The 17,495-nt window shown below is 40.2% G+C and overlaps 1 protein-coding gene and 1 long non-coding RNA gene across 4 annotated transcripts in view; one reads left to right on the top strand and one right to left on the bottom strand.

The window, feature by feature from the left end:
* Positions 1-2,522: 2,522 nt before the first annotated feature.
* Positions 2,523-17,495, top strand: part of pdgfd (platelet derived growth factor d) — a 45,410-nt gene continuing 30,437 nt past the window's right edge. Inside the window, exon 1 of one of the 2 annotated variants that reach the window (XM_058079869.2) lies at positions 2,523-3,054. In XM_058079869.2, coding sequence (XP_057935852.2) covers positions 2,937-3,054 — 118 coding nt within the window. In that variant the 5' untranslated portion in view covers positions 2,523-2,936. Of the gene's footprint in view, positions 3,055-12,837; positions 12,932-17,495 lie in introns of those variants that run through there. The other variant, XM_078792974.1, reaches the window with a different exon arrangement.
* Positions 16,575-17,495, bottom strand: part of LOC131134502 (uncharacterized) — a 41,012-nt gene continuing 40,091 nt past the window's right edge. For both annotated transcript variants that reach the window (XR_013628013.1, XR_013628012.1), the window contains exon 3: positions 16,575-16,665. This is a non-coding gene — a long non-coding RNA (uncharacterized LOC131134502). The remainder of the gene's footprint in view (positions 16,666-17,495) is intronic.

Consider the following 17,495-nt stretch of genomic DNA (forward strand, 5'->3'; position numbering starts at 1 on the left):
GCACCTTTATTACTAAGCATTCTGACAGTGAAAAGTAGTGTAGTTTAGATATATAGTACATCATGCATCACATAGTTGCTCACAGCTTTCAGTGTCAGCATGAAGGCAGTTTGTTGTTTCACATTTAAATATCGACACCATTAAGTTCAATGTGACAAATAAATGCATGTTTAGTGTGATTCATGCATGTAATCTTGGGGTGCAAGTGTGAATGGATCCCTTCAGGGTTCTCTACCAGCTTCATTTCAATTCATTTCCTCTCTCTATTAATAAATGATACAATCCCCTAAGTGGCTTTAATTCCTTAAAGGTGCCGCATGATTAATTTACCAATTGCTGTGTAATAGGTGGGCTTTTTGCTTTGTCAGCAGAAATTGCAAGTTGGCGAGTTCATGGCAGAAGTTAAAACAACTCTTAAAGTGCAACAAGACGAAACACTAGACAAGGATGTCTCATAAACATAAACATATAAGGTATCCACCTGCGATCCAATATGTCAGTATGCATGCGCACATTGGACAAAAGTATTGGGACACAGTCTGACCACATGATGAGCTTACTTCATGTTGCGTCCACTTTATATTTACTCTAACATTATTCACTTCACACCACTTGCTGGCCTTTATTACTTAAAGGGGACCTATTATATTCATTTTTGTCCCTTTGTATTGAGTTGTGGACTCCTATAGAGCAGCTACACAATAACCCATACAGAAAGCTATCTAGCTCTTCCAGAAGTTTCCATAAATAGTTACAGTACAGCACATACGTTGATGAATACATACATACATTGATGAATACATACAGAGCATACAAATATCTTGCATTTAACTTGCTGGATGTTCTTGTCTATGGAAGGACGGCAGTGACAAGCACCGTCTCGCTCAAGTACACCCCACTTTTTCAAGATGAAGCAAGTACTGTTTTTTGGGGGGGGTCCAATTAGCTAGAATAATATTGTCACATGTACATTAAAGATATTACACAGGTTATAAAAAGTTATAATAAATGTTTGGCTATCTCCCGGAATCTTCAGTGTTGCTCTGGAATAGCGTACCGAAAGCTCTCCTTCATTGTCTTGTGAATTTTGTGGGAAAAATAACCACGGTGCTAAAAAAGTGAAGCCAATTAAAAAAAAAAAAGTTAAGTTATGTAAACTTATGTATGATTTCTGCCGTCTGTCAAAATTCTGTTCTCCTCCTCCTCCTCCTCCACCATCAAGCTCACGTTGAAAGGTAAAGTGTTATTTTTCATTCATATTCATTTTTCATGTATTATTTTCTCATTGCTTTTAACATTTGTGACCATGTAAAAGATTATATTGTCATTACAGAACAAGTGGTGACAGTATGTATAATTTCAATGACTGTTGGGCTGGAACAAGTTACGTCATTTATAGGGTAAATCTTGTCACACAATACTAAAATTAATACTAAAATCCCCTCCGGAACAAATTCATTTCATATCTCGAGGTATCGTATTATTGGCAACATGCTGACAAACAGAAACTCATCTTAGGTTTCTGCCTTGTATTTAGTCAGGAAATGTGCAAATTCAGCAGTGTTTATTTTGGGCAATGTCATCAAAGTTCAAAGGACTAATATCAATATCATATTTAAAATTATGACAGGTGAGGCCTCCCTTGACTGTACATGCATATACATATAATACATAGTAAATAAATACATCCATTCATAATAATGCTTTGGAGCATTAGAGGCTGCTGGGGAGAATAGATAGTACTTCTACAGTACTTCTATTCAGTCATTCATTCATTCACAAGGGTGCTGGAGCCTATCCCAGCTGTCTTCGGGCAAGGTACACCCTGGAATGGTCGCCAGCCAATCACAGGGCACATATAGACAAACAACCATTCACACTCACATTCATACCTATGGACAATTTGGAGTCGCTAATTAACCTAGCATGTTTTTGGAATGTGGGAGGAAACCCGAGTACCCGGAGAAAACCCACGCATGCACAGGGAGAACATGCAAACTCCACACAGAGATGGCCGTGGCATTGAACGCGGGTCTCCTAGCTGTGAGGTCTGAGCGCTATACCACTTGTCCACTATGCAGCCCTCAATACTTCTATGTAACTCATTAATTCATTTTCTACTGCTTATCCTCACAAGGGTTGCGGGGGGTGCTGGAGACTATCCCAGCTGTCTTCGGGCAAGAGGCGGGGTACACCCTGGACTGGTGGCCAGCCAATCACAGGGCACATATAGACAAACAACCATTCACACTCACATTCATACCTATGGACAATTTGGAGTCGCCAATTAACCGAGCATGTTTTTGGAATGTGGGAGGAAACCGGAGTACCCAAAGTACTTACCCAGCCTTAAGTACTTCTATGTAACTCCAAAATAAAAATAAAAAATGAAGAGAAAAAAACTGTCAAGGACTTCCCTCTCAGCGCGTCTCATCCAGTACAGACTCACAACAACAACAACAACCAGGCACAATGACACACGCATGGTGTCTGCGTGGGCGAGCACCACTCACTTTGCTGAAGTTTGACGCGCCGGTTGCGTGCAGACAAACAGACAGAAGAGACAAGCAAAGGCGCTGTTAAACTATGCAGGATATTTCTTTCAGACCGGATTGAATTTACTAGTTTGAGCCTGATAAGACGTTCGGCGCCTCCAGTCGAAAGTATGACCATGGCGGGGGCTATAATATCCCCCACGTACGCTTAGCGTGTGATTGTGTGCTGCAGCCATCCAAGACGGTGATCACTTTTTGATCTCCGTGGACGTGTTTGTGTGTGTGTGTGTGTTAGTGTGTGTGTGTGTGTGTGCGCACGCGTCAACAAGTGGATGGAAACTTTTCTTCATATGTTTGAATCAATTGGTTCTTCTCGGGGACTGGACAGTGTGGAGATTTAGCCGGTTAAACGTATTTTTTTTTCCATACTTTGTAGTCGGAATGAGTGGACCAGTACTTTCCCATGTGTGCGTGTTTTTATTTTTGGTGAGTGAAGCCGCCGTGGTGAGAGCTCAGGTTTCCACAGCCAAAGTCATGAAGGGCAACACCAGGAGAGATGGTAAGATGGCTTATTTTTATCTCATCTTCTTCTTCTCTTGCATGGCTAAACACACAATATTTGCTAACCTGTCTCACTTTATTGAAATATGGGATGCTGATACGTGATTTGACAAAATATTTAGCATTTCCTCCAGCTATTCAATATATCTTGTCACTTATCATACCCGTTTAGCTAGTTGATAAGGGTTCTTGAGTCTGTGAAATTCATTCATTCATTCACTTTCTACCGCTATTCCTCACGAGGGTCGCAGGGGTGCTGGAGCCTATCCCAGCTGTCTTTCGGGCGAGAGGCGTTGTACACCCTGGACTGGTTCGCCAGCCAATCACAGGGCACATATAGACAAACAACCATTCACACTCACATTCATACCTATGGACAATTTGGAGTCGCTAATTAACCTAGCATGTTTTTGGAATGTGGGAGGAAACCGGAGTACCCGGAGAAAACCCACGCAAGCATGGGGAGAACATGCAAACTCTACACAGAGATGCCCGAGTGTGGAATTGAACCCTGGTCTCCTAGCTGTGAGGTCTGCGCGCTAACCACTCGTCCGTCGTGCAGCCCTCTGTGAAATTGATTGTTTATTAATGTATTAATATTTATTAATTTAATTGATTAATTAGGTCGAGTGGTTAGCGCGCAGACCTCACAGCTAGGAGACCAGGGTTCAATTCCACCCTCGGCCATCTCTTTGTGGAGTTTGCATGTTCTCCCTGTGCATGCGTGGGTTTTCTGCGGGTACTCCAAAAACATGCTAGGTTAATTAGCGACTCCAAATTGGCCATAGGTATGAATGTGAGTGTGAATGGTTGTTTGTCTATATGTGCCCTGTAATTGGCTGGCGACCAGTCCAGGGTGCACCCCGCCTCTTGCCCGAAGACAGCTGGGATAGGCTCCAGCACCCCCCGCGACCCTCGTGAAAATGAATGAATGAATCATTATTTACTACTCTTGAGGTAATTTATGCACATAGGATGCACTATTAGTCTGCAACCAGCGGAGGCACTGTTGGCTCTGTTATATTACTTTGTCAGCAGTTAAGGCAGTGGATGACAAACATAACTCATAACTCCAATATCAATCACTGCAGCGGTCACTTTTACATGACACTGGCGAGTTTACCAAGCCAAAAATAATAAACAAAAACCTAAAAAAAATTTTTTCTGCTGTACAACAAAGCACATTGCTGCCTGCTGCAGCTCGTATACACACTGTGACACGTGTTCTTGGTCACAGGAAGGGACATACTATAGAATTCGTGATGTATACGTTGCATATAGCAGTGGTGGTGAAAACACCTTTATGGTGAGGGGGGATAGCGGGAATGTAAAAAATAATGCACTGCAAGAAAACACACAGAAAGCATGATGAATGATGATGATGATGCCTGTGTTTGAGAGACGAGGAAGACTATGAGAAGTGGATCAGACATTATTATGAGCTTGTTGCGTATGTTGGAGACAGGGATCACCAGGGATCACCTCTGGTGTCGTCATAATATGGAAATTAGATGAGTGAATTTACTCCAATCACAAACTTTGGGTCATACTTTATTATAATTATTTTCTATTACAGTAAGCAGTCAGGACTGTCAATATTAGTGCAGACCTGCCAACATGTATACATTTGTGGTACTCAGCATACAGTTTGACGTATGCGTTCCATTTTGTTGCATTTTGTGAGTTTGGTCTGTACAGTCCAGATAAATATATATGATCAGTTTCTCAGTAGTATTTAACATTGTGGACTGGGGAGGGTGTATATTCCCGTCCCCCAAATGGGGGCATGACAGAAAGTAGCGAGCCACTGAGCTACTCCAACTGAAGTCATCTCTCCTTGAGCATGACTCTTGCAGGTGCGCACTATGCTTACGTTTTGTGTCACCCCTAGGCTACAGTCACGCTGAAGTAGCTTTTATTAAGCACACAGAGGCACATAGACAGCTGCAGGGATGCTTTTGGCAAGGAAACATGAAAATACCTCTGTTTTAGATTTGAACCTGGACACCGGCCCCGAGGCCTGTTCCACCTCACACTCCTGTATGTTTATGAAAAAAACAGGGAAACTTGCATTTGCATGGCCTCTGCACTCAGTGCTCTCTGCTTAGTCATGCATTAGGAAAAGCCCATGGGCTATGGATTTTCACATTTTCTAATTTATTTTTGAGGATAAAGGCATTTCTCATGAATAGGGGGTAAATGGCAGCCAGGAGGCTAATGCTCCCCGAAAATGTAAACAATGTGCGCTGCATTTTTAAAAAAAAACTTTAAATACTGTAAGTACTAGGATTGAAACTATTAGCATAACACCTGTCATTTGTGAAAAAACACAACATGCACAACATTGCATGTACATTTTTTTAATTAAAAAAATTAAAACAAATAATAATAATAACTACAATTCAAGAAACAATACAAGCAGTTGATGTTTGCTAAATACAACGATGAAGAGTCTTGAACCAGTCATGATGTGCTATATATATCACTATATTGACACTTACTATGGTACCCATTATGTCATTGGATGGTCATATCACCTCGTAATTTGGTACGGGACAAAAAATTAAAAGATGTAAAAATGTAAAAAAAAAAAACGTTACACTACATTAGGAAAGCAGGAAGTGAACAAATGTAACAGTTACTGATTGCAAAAGTACCAGATGGAGGGGTAGGATTTAATAAGCTTTGCTTCTTCCTACTCCTTTTGGACATGTGGAACTGTGAACTGATTATGGGATGCACTCAATTGTAGTCTGATGCATGTTCAAATGAAATAAAACCATTACCATTACCTTTACAGTGAAGAGTTATTACTTAAAAGGGGTGTTTTTTTGTTTTTATAAGTATGCCTTTTATACTTTTTATTCTGGAGTCCGATTCACTTACCTGGCATTCTCTGCAAAGCCTTCATGCACTCCTGAAAGGATTCTTCCAGGATCCTTCGCAGCTTTGTCATCAAGGACCATCTTGATGTCACCCACATCTTGAAAATGGGTGTCCTTGACCTTGGGAAATAGGGAAAAAAAAATCACACAGAGCCAGGTTGGGTGAATAGAGAGGTTGCTGTTCTTCTTGGCCAGGAACTGTTAGATACTCAGGGTAATGTGAGCAGCCACAAGTTGTCGACTTACATATGTAACAGTGGTCATCCCTGCAGTCCAACCTGGCGCACTCGAACTAATGACCACACCCATTGATGATTGTTGCTCACCAGTGTCACTCGCCAAAGCCGGTGAGCTAAAAGAAAGAGGCTGTCATTCAGTGTGTTGCACATTCCTTGAGGTGTCAGGTAGTAAGTTTTAACCAAAATACTATCACAACCCTAGGTGGCAACTATTACACAGATGGTTTTGCGACTCCAGGCAATTTTGCTTTAAAAGGGAAAGTGGGCAAAGTGGCTCTTTGATAGTCAAGGTTATCAAACCCTCTACTAGTACTAGTTCATGTATTCCTGCTCCGAGTACAAGGTACTTTAACATGTAATGTCCTTGTGATGTAATCTTTCTTGATCCTATCCATCCCGGTCACTCCCAATGAGAACCTTGCAGAACATTACTACATTACATCAGTGCTTCTCAAATCGTGGGGCGGGGACTCCTGGGAGGGAGAGGCTTTCGTTTTAATGCAGACCTACCAACATGTTCAAATTTATAGTACCCAACATGCAATTTGATTCTAGAATACGCTTGTATGCTCCCCATTTTGTTGAATTTTCCTGGTTTCAGGCTGTCATTCATTCATTCATTCATTCATTCATTAATACAGTAGTTAAAAAATGTATTATCAGTTTCTTTAAAATTTCAAATCAGAGTTTCTCAAAAGAAATCTGAGCATGACAGAAAAATAATTGATATATATATATACACACACATATACATATACATATATATACTTATAAACATGCAGGAAATTGCCCATCATCTTTACTGTCATCAAGTTGAGGATTGACATCGTGTTGGACTGGGGGGGGGGTTAACTGGCCAATTTTGAGCACTAGGCCACTCGTCTCCTCGGTTTACAGTTTTGAAGGGGCATCCAGATGAATGTAATGCAAGCCCTCCTCGCTAGATATGATAACAGCTTCCACAGACCAAAAAATCAGAGCCCACCACATGCGAGCCAAAAGGTACCACCGGCGCTCTAAAAAGAGTCGGAATTTCCCTCACTAGCAACATCTGACATTGCTTACCAAATTCAAGCTAAATGTATTCTCCAATATATGTCTCATAAAGGGATCTCTTATATCTCCGATTCCTCCCATTCTGTCTTCCCCCTTATCAGTAGTTTTCCTCTCTCAGCGCCGTCTTATCAGTCTGCGCCTCATTTCATATCGCTCCATCTCTCCATATCCTCCTCCTTCAATCTTCCCTGTTCTCATTTCTTTCTTTATCTTCCTATCGTCTTCCATCTGTCTCAGCTTTTACCCTGTCATCTCTTTGAGCTTATATAAGGTGGCAAACAATGTCAGAGATGCGCATGCATGGCACTTGCGAACAAAGCAATAGAATGCACACAAGGACGCTTGGTCTGTTTTCTTCAAATGTGTGCAGTACTGTATTCTTTAAAAAAAACAGATTAGTGACAACTGTACAATTGGCTGTCACTTTGGTTGGGAATTATTGTTCTCATAAACTGAGCACGTGTGCCATCTGATTGCAGTACGCATAAATAAATGCCATGCAGTTGCCCACTTATGATTACCAGCCCACACAAGCAGGAAGGGACTTTAGAGGGGAACAGGACACACAACAGACTCACATTATGGTCTGTTACATTCTTTAAATATGACTCTTAGCTCCTCTTTTCAATACAAATGTTTCAAAATAACAAATTTTTCCAGGTGTAATTACAACTGGCTCCAGCATACCCCCGTGAAGGTTGCGAGGTCAAGCGGCATAGAAAATGGATGGATGAGTTATCATACTGTCAGAATCTCATTTAACACACTAACATTCACACCTACAAACGCTTTAGAGTTTCCAATTAGCATAACATGCATGTTTTTTTTTCATCTTGCAGGCTTTTTTTTAAGATGCATGATTTTGTAAAAGATTTTCCCCAACATTGCAGTGTAAAGTTACTAAATAGTTGTGATTTTTCCTCTGTGTGTATATCATAAATACATTTGTTGAAGAATAAATAATGAAAGAACACATATAACATACAGCAATAGGCTGTTTTTTTCATCCAAAGTCGGTAAGAATTCATAAATTAGTGAGGATACAGGTCAAATGTATAGTTTTACATGTCCTGCTTTGTTTACATTTTTACACTGTATGCTTCACAGATGTTTGAATGTTTTTTGATGTTGAATGTTTTTCATCAAGCGTTGAGATTTCACACTTTATTTGGTGGTCCTAAAGTATGCCACCATTGCTGTGGAGACGCAAAAGTCAAAATATAAAAACTTGGCCTCAGAAATTGCAACAACATGAACACAAGCTTATATAGGATCCTTCAATTATGTTGATGCAGCTTGGAAAAACGCCTTGTCCAGCAGTTCACTGTGACGATCCAGTAGTGGTACATTTGTAATATTGTGAGGAAAAATAACTTCATTTTAGTAAAATGAAACTGAAATATTAAGGACAAAAAATATGTTATTTTTTGAAAGTCGTAATATTATGAGAAACAAAGAAAACAACTAATCAAGTGGCAATTTAGTTGTTTTAATTAGGTTGGGTAAAAAGCCATAATATTATGGGAATGTACAAATATTATTTAAGAAGTAAGAAGAAAATATTTTGAAAATTAAAAAAAAAAGGGAAAAAATGACCATAAAAATAATACGTTTTTTCACCTCTATCACAAAGCCAAAAATAGTGTGTTATGCCACAAAATATTAAAATGGCCCTTGCATCTTTTCAGTATGTGGCCCTCAGTGGAAGATGTATGGACACCCGTGGGTTAGACAATTGGCGAGTTTGGGTGATTGACAATGATTGGCCAAAATGTGAAGGGAATCTGCAGGGAATAAACAAAGTTGCAAGGCCACACATAATTTGTGAGGATTTGGTTGAATTTGTGTGAATCGGTGCCATCACAACATCGCAAAATTCTGATTCTGATCCTGATTCACCCCAATTGGGCCCTGTGTGACACATTTACATATAGCACAGCTATCTGTACAAGTATGCGGTCACACTTTTCCACTTATATAAAAACACATTTGATATACAGTATTGGATATACAGTACAGCACAGGTATGAATAAAGTATTTATCATTTGTATTGGACAAAGGGTGATTCTCCTGCTTTCAATTTGACACTTTTTTCATTTACTGCACAAAATCCAGATATTCTGGTTTCTCCCTATGCATGGTAGCTTAATTGATATTGTTTATGTCTTGTGACTAACTGGTGACGAGTCCAGCGTATACATTATCAAGCTATCATTGATTTAACACCGTATGCAAAGTGATTCCACATGCCTTTGTGTCACCGTATTAAACTCAACTCAAGGCTGGGAGTAAAGAGGACACTCATTAGAGGTTATTGGAATCAGTGAGTCACTCACAAGACACCCGACATTGAACTACTTCCACACCCTCCCACCCAAGCAGACACATACACACACACACAAACACAATTACAGGATCTCCCTTTCCAAGGAATCCCCGAATAAACACATTTCAAACACACACACACACACACACCTTTCCAGCACAAATAACACAAGCCAAAGCAGCCCCACCTAAACATGTCTGGCAGACCATCTTTTCCTTCCTTGCACAAAGGAAATAGGGCGGTAACCTTTTGGAGCGCCTGACAGGAGTGTGTGTGTGTGTGTGTGTGTTTGTGTGCAACAAGAGAGAAGCAAATAGTGTGATGAGGTCTTGAAAGGGCATTGGTAGAAGGCGGTGCTTAATACTGCTGCTTGTGTGCAGTTGGAGTGTGGAAGTGGAGCAGTAAAAGTGGATTAGAAGAGTTGGGGAGGAAAGGTGTTTAAGAAGAGATATGCCAAGTTAAAGGATTTGTACCCTCAATATTTTTTTGCCCTGTCAGCATAAAAAAAAGTCGACTCACAGCGAGCTAAGTGGACAAAGTATAAAAGGTGATGTACGCCATTCCTCACCTACCAGTTTCTGATCTGAGAATGTGATGAAGAGTAAATGATGAGTCATAGCGGTGGCAAGTATGGTAGACTCCAGCTGGTTTGCTCCAAAGGTGACTGACTGCCCTTATGACTTGACGCCAATAAAGTTATTTCAAGGGCAATTAAATAATCCAGATGGAACGTTTGGCTCTTTATTAGGCAAGAAACCAGTTGAACGGATCCCAAAGACCTAGCTGCAAAGATGCAAGGTGGCATCTCTGTGTGGAGTTTGCATGTTCTCCCCGTGCATGCGTGGGTTTTCTCCGGGTACTCCGGTTTCCTCCCACATTCCAAAAACATGCTAGGTTAATTGGCGACTCCAAATTGTCCATAGGTATGAATGTGAGTGTGAATGGTTGTTTGTCTATATGTGCCCTGTGATTGGCTGCCGACCAATCCGAAGACTGCTGGGATAGGCTCCAGTATGCCCGTGACCCTTGTGAGGATAAGAAAATGGATGGATGTAAATTTTGTATAAAGGCTAAAAAAAAATTATGTTTTTAAAGCCAAAGTTTGTACTTATTTTGAGTTATTATTATCAACATTTCAGCTTCTTGTCTTTACATTTTGCTATTTTGCCCTATTTTTCTGATTTCTTTTAGGATTTTTAAAATTTTTTTATTTTAGAGTCTTGAACCAGTCATGATGTGCTATATATATCACTATATTGACACTTACTATGGTACCCATTATGGCATCATATGGTCATATCACCTTGTACTTCGGTACGGGACAAAAAATTACAAAATAAAAAAAGAAAACAAAATAAAACCTTAAACTGTATTACGGAAAGCAGGAAGTGAACAAATGTACCAGTTACTGATTGTAAAAGCACCAGATGGAGGGGTAGGATTTAATAAGCTTAGCTTCTTCCTACTCCTTTTGAACATGTGGAACTGTGAACTGATTATGGGATGCACTCAATTGTAATCTGATGCATGTTCAAATGAAATAATACCATTACCATTACCATTACCATATTATGGACATAAGATAAGATAAGATATACCTTTATATCTTGTAAAGGTAAACATAGGGGAAGCATAATTTTTATTGGTAAACAAAGAAAACAGACAAAGATTTTGCAAAAATTTGCGATAATGAAATCATTTTTCCGAGATAGTTTTGCCATGACTTACTAGGACCCCAAATTTGGTCATGGACAGCCGCCATACGTCACCAACAGAAAGTCACGTTCTTAAATTGACATAATTTTACAGATTCAAATGCCGATGATGGAAATTAAAAGATACAGTTGTGGAAGCATGCTATTACTATTAATAAACTTCAATGTGCCAGCATTTCGCTAAAGAAAGTGAGAAACACTATTTAATTCAATAACGCGTGATAAAATGGGAAGATGGTGTTTCGCTGCCAAATTATATGTTTGAGAATAGAAGTCTTCAGTGAAGGCAAAAGTAAATTAAATGTAATTTATTCCTTTTACCCATAATTTATATGTATTTAGCATTGTTGCTAAAACTATTGAATTCCTATTGTGTGGTTTTCCCTTTCTATTTCCTTCCCAAGGAATTACAGATGTAATGCCTGCTACATAAATTGGTTTCCTCGTGGTTTATTAGCAATGAAACACATATTCTTATTGAGAATCCAGAGTTGAATCAAGAAACCAGCGTCAAAGAGAATCAGTAAAAAGGAAAGAGAAAATGACTGCAGGGAGAGTGGCGTATTTTGGCTGAAACGTCTGACTGACATTGGATGCAGAAAACAGAGTGGAGCGACAAAATTGGATGTAGAAAAAGAAGATGAAAGGTGCGAGGATAGAGTGACAGAGTGGCAAACTTGGAAGAAGCCATGGAGAAGGTGATTAGGACAAATGATGAAAGACAGGTTTGGTATGAAAGCAAAAAAAAAAAATGAAGTGAAGAAAAAATAAGGCTAAAAGGTTGGTGGGTGGATTGCAAAGGACCCTGGTTAAAGGTGAGGAGATGATTTAAGTGACTTGATAAAATCTCAAGCTTGGGAAAATGTGGCTAAGGGTTACAAAGGAGGGACAGAGTGTACCAAATACGCTGTAAAAGGTAAAGTGGACACCTGTGGAACGCAGAGCAAAGGAAAGAAAATAATAGTAGGATGAAAATTGACACTGTTCACATACATAGGTAGATATCAATTGCTAGATGTCAATTGCTGAAATGAAAGTAAACATAGAAATAACGATATTTTTCACTCCTGGTATTCAGCACAACCACCGTGGATGAGCATAGGGAACAGCATATAATTGACAGGAATATCAATTTGGTTTGAAACCTAACCCCCGCGAAAAACGGGGATCGACAGTACACTGTTCCCTTGTTCACCTCTCACGGAGTCACTGTTTTAAGTGTTTTTTTAATTGCATATAAATATGCATTATGTTCTGCGTCCTTGTGGTGTATTACAGCGATCTATCAGTACTCATATTGAAGACATGTGCAGCTCCATCTTATCTGGGGGGATTAGGAACCCTCAGCAGACAACAGCCAGTCGAATATAGAGCCACAACAGTCCTTATTAGCTAAGGGAGAACCCGCCCATTGTGTTCTGCGTCCTGATTGGCTGTAGACCATTGTCAATCAATCTCCTTTGTGCTGTTGCTTGCTAACCACCAATAAACAATAGAAGAAGAAGACAAAGCTAAACTGACTAAATTGATCTTTGGTTCAAGGAGTAGGACGGGGACGGGGGCGGACTGCAAGAGGAATATGTTTTAGCAAGGATACAAAAACTCTACAGCTGAACGGTGACAGAATGAAGCACAATCAGAGGAGTGAATATGGTGAGCCAATTAATAACTTCTTGTGTCCAATCTCCTAGATTGATCATTAAGAGAGTGTTTAAAATGCTAGATTACGCCTGTCTGCGAAAAGTGTATGACGTGTATTGTGAGGGGTTTTGCAGCCTTAAAACATATATGATACTTGGAAATAAATAATGTTGACAACTTTGCGGATTTCATTTATTGCAGGCAATTTTGGGAATCTATCCCCTGTGATAAATGAGGGAACTGTTTTTCTGACATAGAAGTCATACACTCGCATTCACTAAAGTGGGTAATTTAGTCTCCAATGAACCTAACCTGCATGTGGACAATGGGACCAAGCTGGAGTATAGTATAGTAGTATAGTGGAGTATAGTAATGAACAGACTTCACTACTTCACTCGGCATTGTATTTTGTTACCCTGCAACTTGTGTTTCTGGTTAAATCTTACCTTTGAAGCTGTTTTTATTGTCAAACGACCAAAGTAAACGGTAGATGATGCAATATGTTTTAGCAAGATGTCCAACCCAACTACAAGGAACTGGGAGAACAGCTTGAAATGGCTTTGGTTTATAGAAGTAACTGGTTCATTACAATGCCACTGTAGTTGCAGCTGGTGTGTTAATTACATTGATAGCCTCTGGCAAGGTGTTACATTGAAACAGGCCTCTCCGAGGGGAATGCGGGGCGAAATTAAGAGAATCCCTGGTGAAGCCATTTGGCAGCATTGAAGGCTAAGCAGAGAGCCTGGCGATGACTATTAAACTGTAGACAAGGTTTAGAAAATAGAGAACAATCACTTATATCAGATTCATTTCTTCGGCAAGACAATCCTTCATTAGAGCTGGGCCGGTGTGGTACGGTATTTTTGGGTCTGATGCCGATACTGATTTTCAGGGCTGGAAGAAAGCCGATGACCTATACATATATCGGCCGATAACTGATACATTGACCAATATATGTATATAAAAACAGCATTGATATACACATGATATATACTGTACATGAAGATAAATTTGTGTAATACCCAAAATACCATTCCATGCAAACAAGCAGGGAGTGGGCAGCACAGACATAGGGAGATAATATTGAGTATATTTTCACCGATATTGATTAATCTGTCATATGTCATAATCGGCCCACCAATATACCGGGTGGGCTCTATTCATCATATTACATTCTCTAAAAATCACCCTGGTACAGGGGTACACCCTGGACTGGTCGCCAGCCAATCACAGGGCACATATAGACAAACAACCATTCACACTCACATTCATACCTATGGACAATTTGGAGTCACCAATGAACCTAGCATGTTTTTGGAATGGTACCCGGAGAAAACCCACGCATGCACGGGGAGAACATGCAAACTCCACACAGAGATGGAATCGAACTCGGGTCTCCTAGCTGTATGGCCGTGCGTGCGAACCAGTCGGCTGCCGTGCAGCCTGGAGATAAAACAGAAATCCACAAAAGTATGTGGACGTCTGCCCCCTCACACTTGGCTATTTGTACCGTGTTGGACTTGGGTGAGATTCCCCCTCATCTTTCGTGGTTCCGACTGTTTGTGCTTGTCCTATCAATGCAATTTCCCTGACTATGGGGATTCTTTACAGTCATTGAGACTATTTCTTTTGTACAAGGTCGCAGCTGTCATTAATTAGAATGATGCGTACTGTGCACACACATTTTGTAGTTTGTGAACAGGCATGCTGTGGCTTTGTCTTTTATTTCTATTATTGAATGTGTTGTTATCGTTAAGAATTTAAAAGCAGTAAGTCTCATCACAGTCATTGCACGAGTTAGCTACGTTGCACATGTGCATGTAATCATAGTAATCATACTGTGTATGGGCCTAACTTTTCCAATCATACCAGAGGAGGGGGATTGTGCTGTACCCGAGTGCCAATCATTGCACTCAGACTTCCAAAATATGCCATGCTTTAAGTGTGAAGTGGGGCCAAGCACGGTACAATTACTTTAGAGCAGGGGTCTCAAACATGTGGCCCGCGGGCCAAATGTGGCCCGCAGGATACTAGTTTGAGGCCCCCGCCTTGATATGAAAGTTTAATGTTAGTGCGGCCCGCGCAAGTTTGATATGGATGCTGTATGGTATCATGTACCCAGAAAAAATTATTACGTTTGATTAATGTTCATGTTAAAGGTTAAATAACTGTTAATAGTTATCCTCCCTATCCGTGTGGAAGTGGTAAGTTTTTGGCTATTTAAGTTTAAAGGAAATAACTTGAAGGCTACCGTTTAGGTCGCTAGCTCTCTAGTTTGCGAGTTAGCATGTGTCTCGAGACCCTGCAGTTGCGCAATATGTTGTAAATAAAAAGAGTATAAATGTGACTAAAGTCGTGTTTTGTCATGTCTACGGGGCTCTAATAATGCTTTGTTCGTTTTAATCTGAAAAAACAATTATTTTTTATAACTATATGTGGTTTCTTAAATTTTTATTATTTGCCGTTTTATTATTATTATTATTATTATATTTATTTATTTATTACTGATTGATTGATTTTCTTTATTCTTGATTTGTTTATTTATTTTTCAACTTTTTTTGTGTAGAAAAATAAAAAGTAAGATATTTGAGAACAGTGGAATGTTTTATCAGAACTTTTCTTTTAGAAAATTGGAGCCAAAACAAAGTTTTTAATAAATGCGTTTTTTTTTTGGAAAACCTGATGCGGCCCAGTCTCACCCAGACCCTAGCTCCAGTGGCCCCCAAGTAAATTGAGTTTGAGACCCCTGCTTAAGAGTGAGTGCACCCCATGGTAGATCCAAATAGAACCTTAACCCTGATTGCAAAAATTAAAAATATTAAATCAGACTTACAATTCTGACAAATGTACGCCCCGTTCTGTGTAATGTAAGAACCACAACGGGACAGTACGGAGTGTACACGTGTACAGGACAAGCGGTATCTCAAGAAACACAAAGGAATCTAATTGTTTCATTGGAAGCCAAAAACAGAGAAGAGTGAATTAAATGGCGGCTTCATGTTTCTGATAGCACGATGAAGTGAGGGTGAGACGGATAACAAACACCAGAAGTGACACTGCAGAAAAACGAGAGCAGAAGCCGCTCGCACCCCAGGAGATTGGACCATGCTGAAGATAAACACTCTCTGTATTTATGTTGTGTGTTTTATGTGTGTGAGTGTGAGAGAGGGGGGGGGGACTTCGACAAATCCTCTAGTGCACTGTGAGAGCTATGTCTTTGTTATTTTGACAATGGTGCTTTGGCACAAATGAAAAAGATTCTTTCTTCCCCCTTTCGTCAAACACTATCTTCCGCATGCTGAATGTCAGCGTTTCTCCATATACTTTCCCCACTTCCACATTCCCCACTTGTGCATCCTAGTATTTCTCCATCTGTCTCTTGCCTCCTCTCTCTTTCCATCTCCTCTGGTCTTCATTAGCCTCCTTTTCCTGGTTTCATCTCATCATTAACTCTCTCTGAAGTTGCTGAGCAGCAGAGGGAGGATGGGAGCGCTGGAAGTGCAAGAGAGAGAGAGACGAGAAGAGAATATAATATGGACGATGTTGGAAGAAGTGAGACACGGGAAGACGGACAAAAAAATGTGGTTGGTGTGAAGTCAAGGATGATGAGAATCAAGTGAACAGACAGACCTGGAAGGACAACGACATGGTGAGGGTCGGGGGGATGACGGATGATGAAAGGGAGATGAGGAGGAGCAGGTGGATGATGGGTCAGATGCATCCTGGCTGTCAGACCACTGCAAGCACTGCACACACACACACACACACACACACATTGCTAAGTCGGAGAGCAGGACTTCTGTCAAAACATAAGCATCTGCTCAGTATCAGAGCAAACATCATTCAAGTCCTGCGAGAGACCAGGGTTGCTAAAAATGTGTGCTACCCCAGCTGGGGCCTACACTCACACACACACACACACACACACACACACACAGCACTAAGTGGAAGAGAGAGATGCCTTTTTAATGACAAAAAGTTGTATCCATCTTATTCCACTTATAGTGGAGTGAGGTGAAAATCAACCAAGTATTCTTTCCACCGGTCCACAACTTCTCAGGTGGGGGTCAGCGGCACACCATCCCCACCACTGCACTTCATTGTACTTTTCTTATCAGTAATGTGTGGAAATATGGGGTAATGACTATAAAGGCAATCTTCACTTGCTAAATGTACTGCAAAAAAGGTCAGTAAGGATAATTCATAATGCCGCCTACAGAGAACATACTAACTCCCTATTTCTAAAATCACAAATACTTCAACTTGCTGATATAGTTCATCTTCAAACAGCTAAAATAATGCATAAGGCTAAAAATAACCAATTACCTAAAAATGTCATCCAATACTTCTCTACAAGAGAGGAAAAATATGATCTCAGGGAAGAAGTACATTAGAAACACTTCTATGCTAGGACTACGTTAAAAAGCCATAGCATTTCAGTATGTGGAATCAAACTATGGAATGGATTGAGTAAGACCCTCAAACAATGCACAACGATGAGCCAATTCAAGAAACAATACAAGCAGTTGATGTTTGCTAAATACAAGGATGAAGAGTCTTGAACCAGTCATGATGT

Source organism: Doryrhamphus excisus, linkage group LG8, assembly GCF_037039965.1.
Source record: "Doryrhamphus excisus strain RoL-2023G ecotype Guam linkage group LG8, RoL_Dexc_Guam_v1.1, whole genome shotgun sequence".
NCBI classification, from domain to species: domain Eukaryota; kingdom Metazoa; phylum Chordata; class Actinopteri; order Syngnathiformes; family Syngnathidae; genus Doryrhamphus; species Doryrhamphus excisus.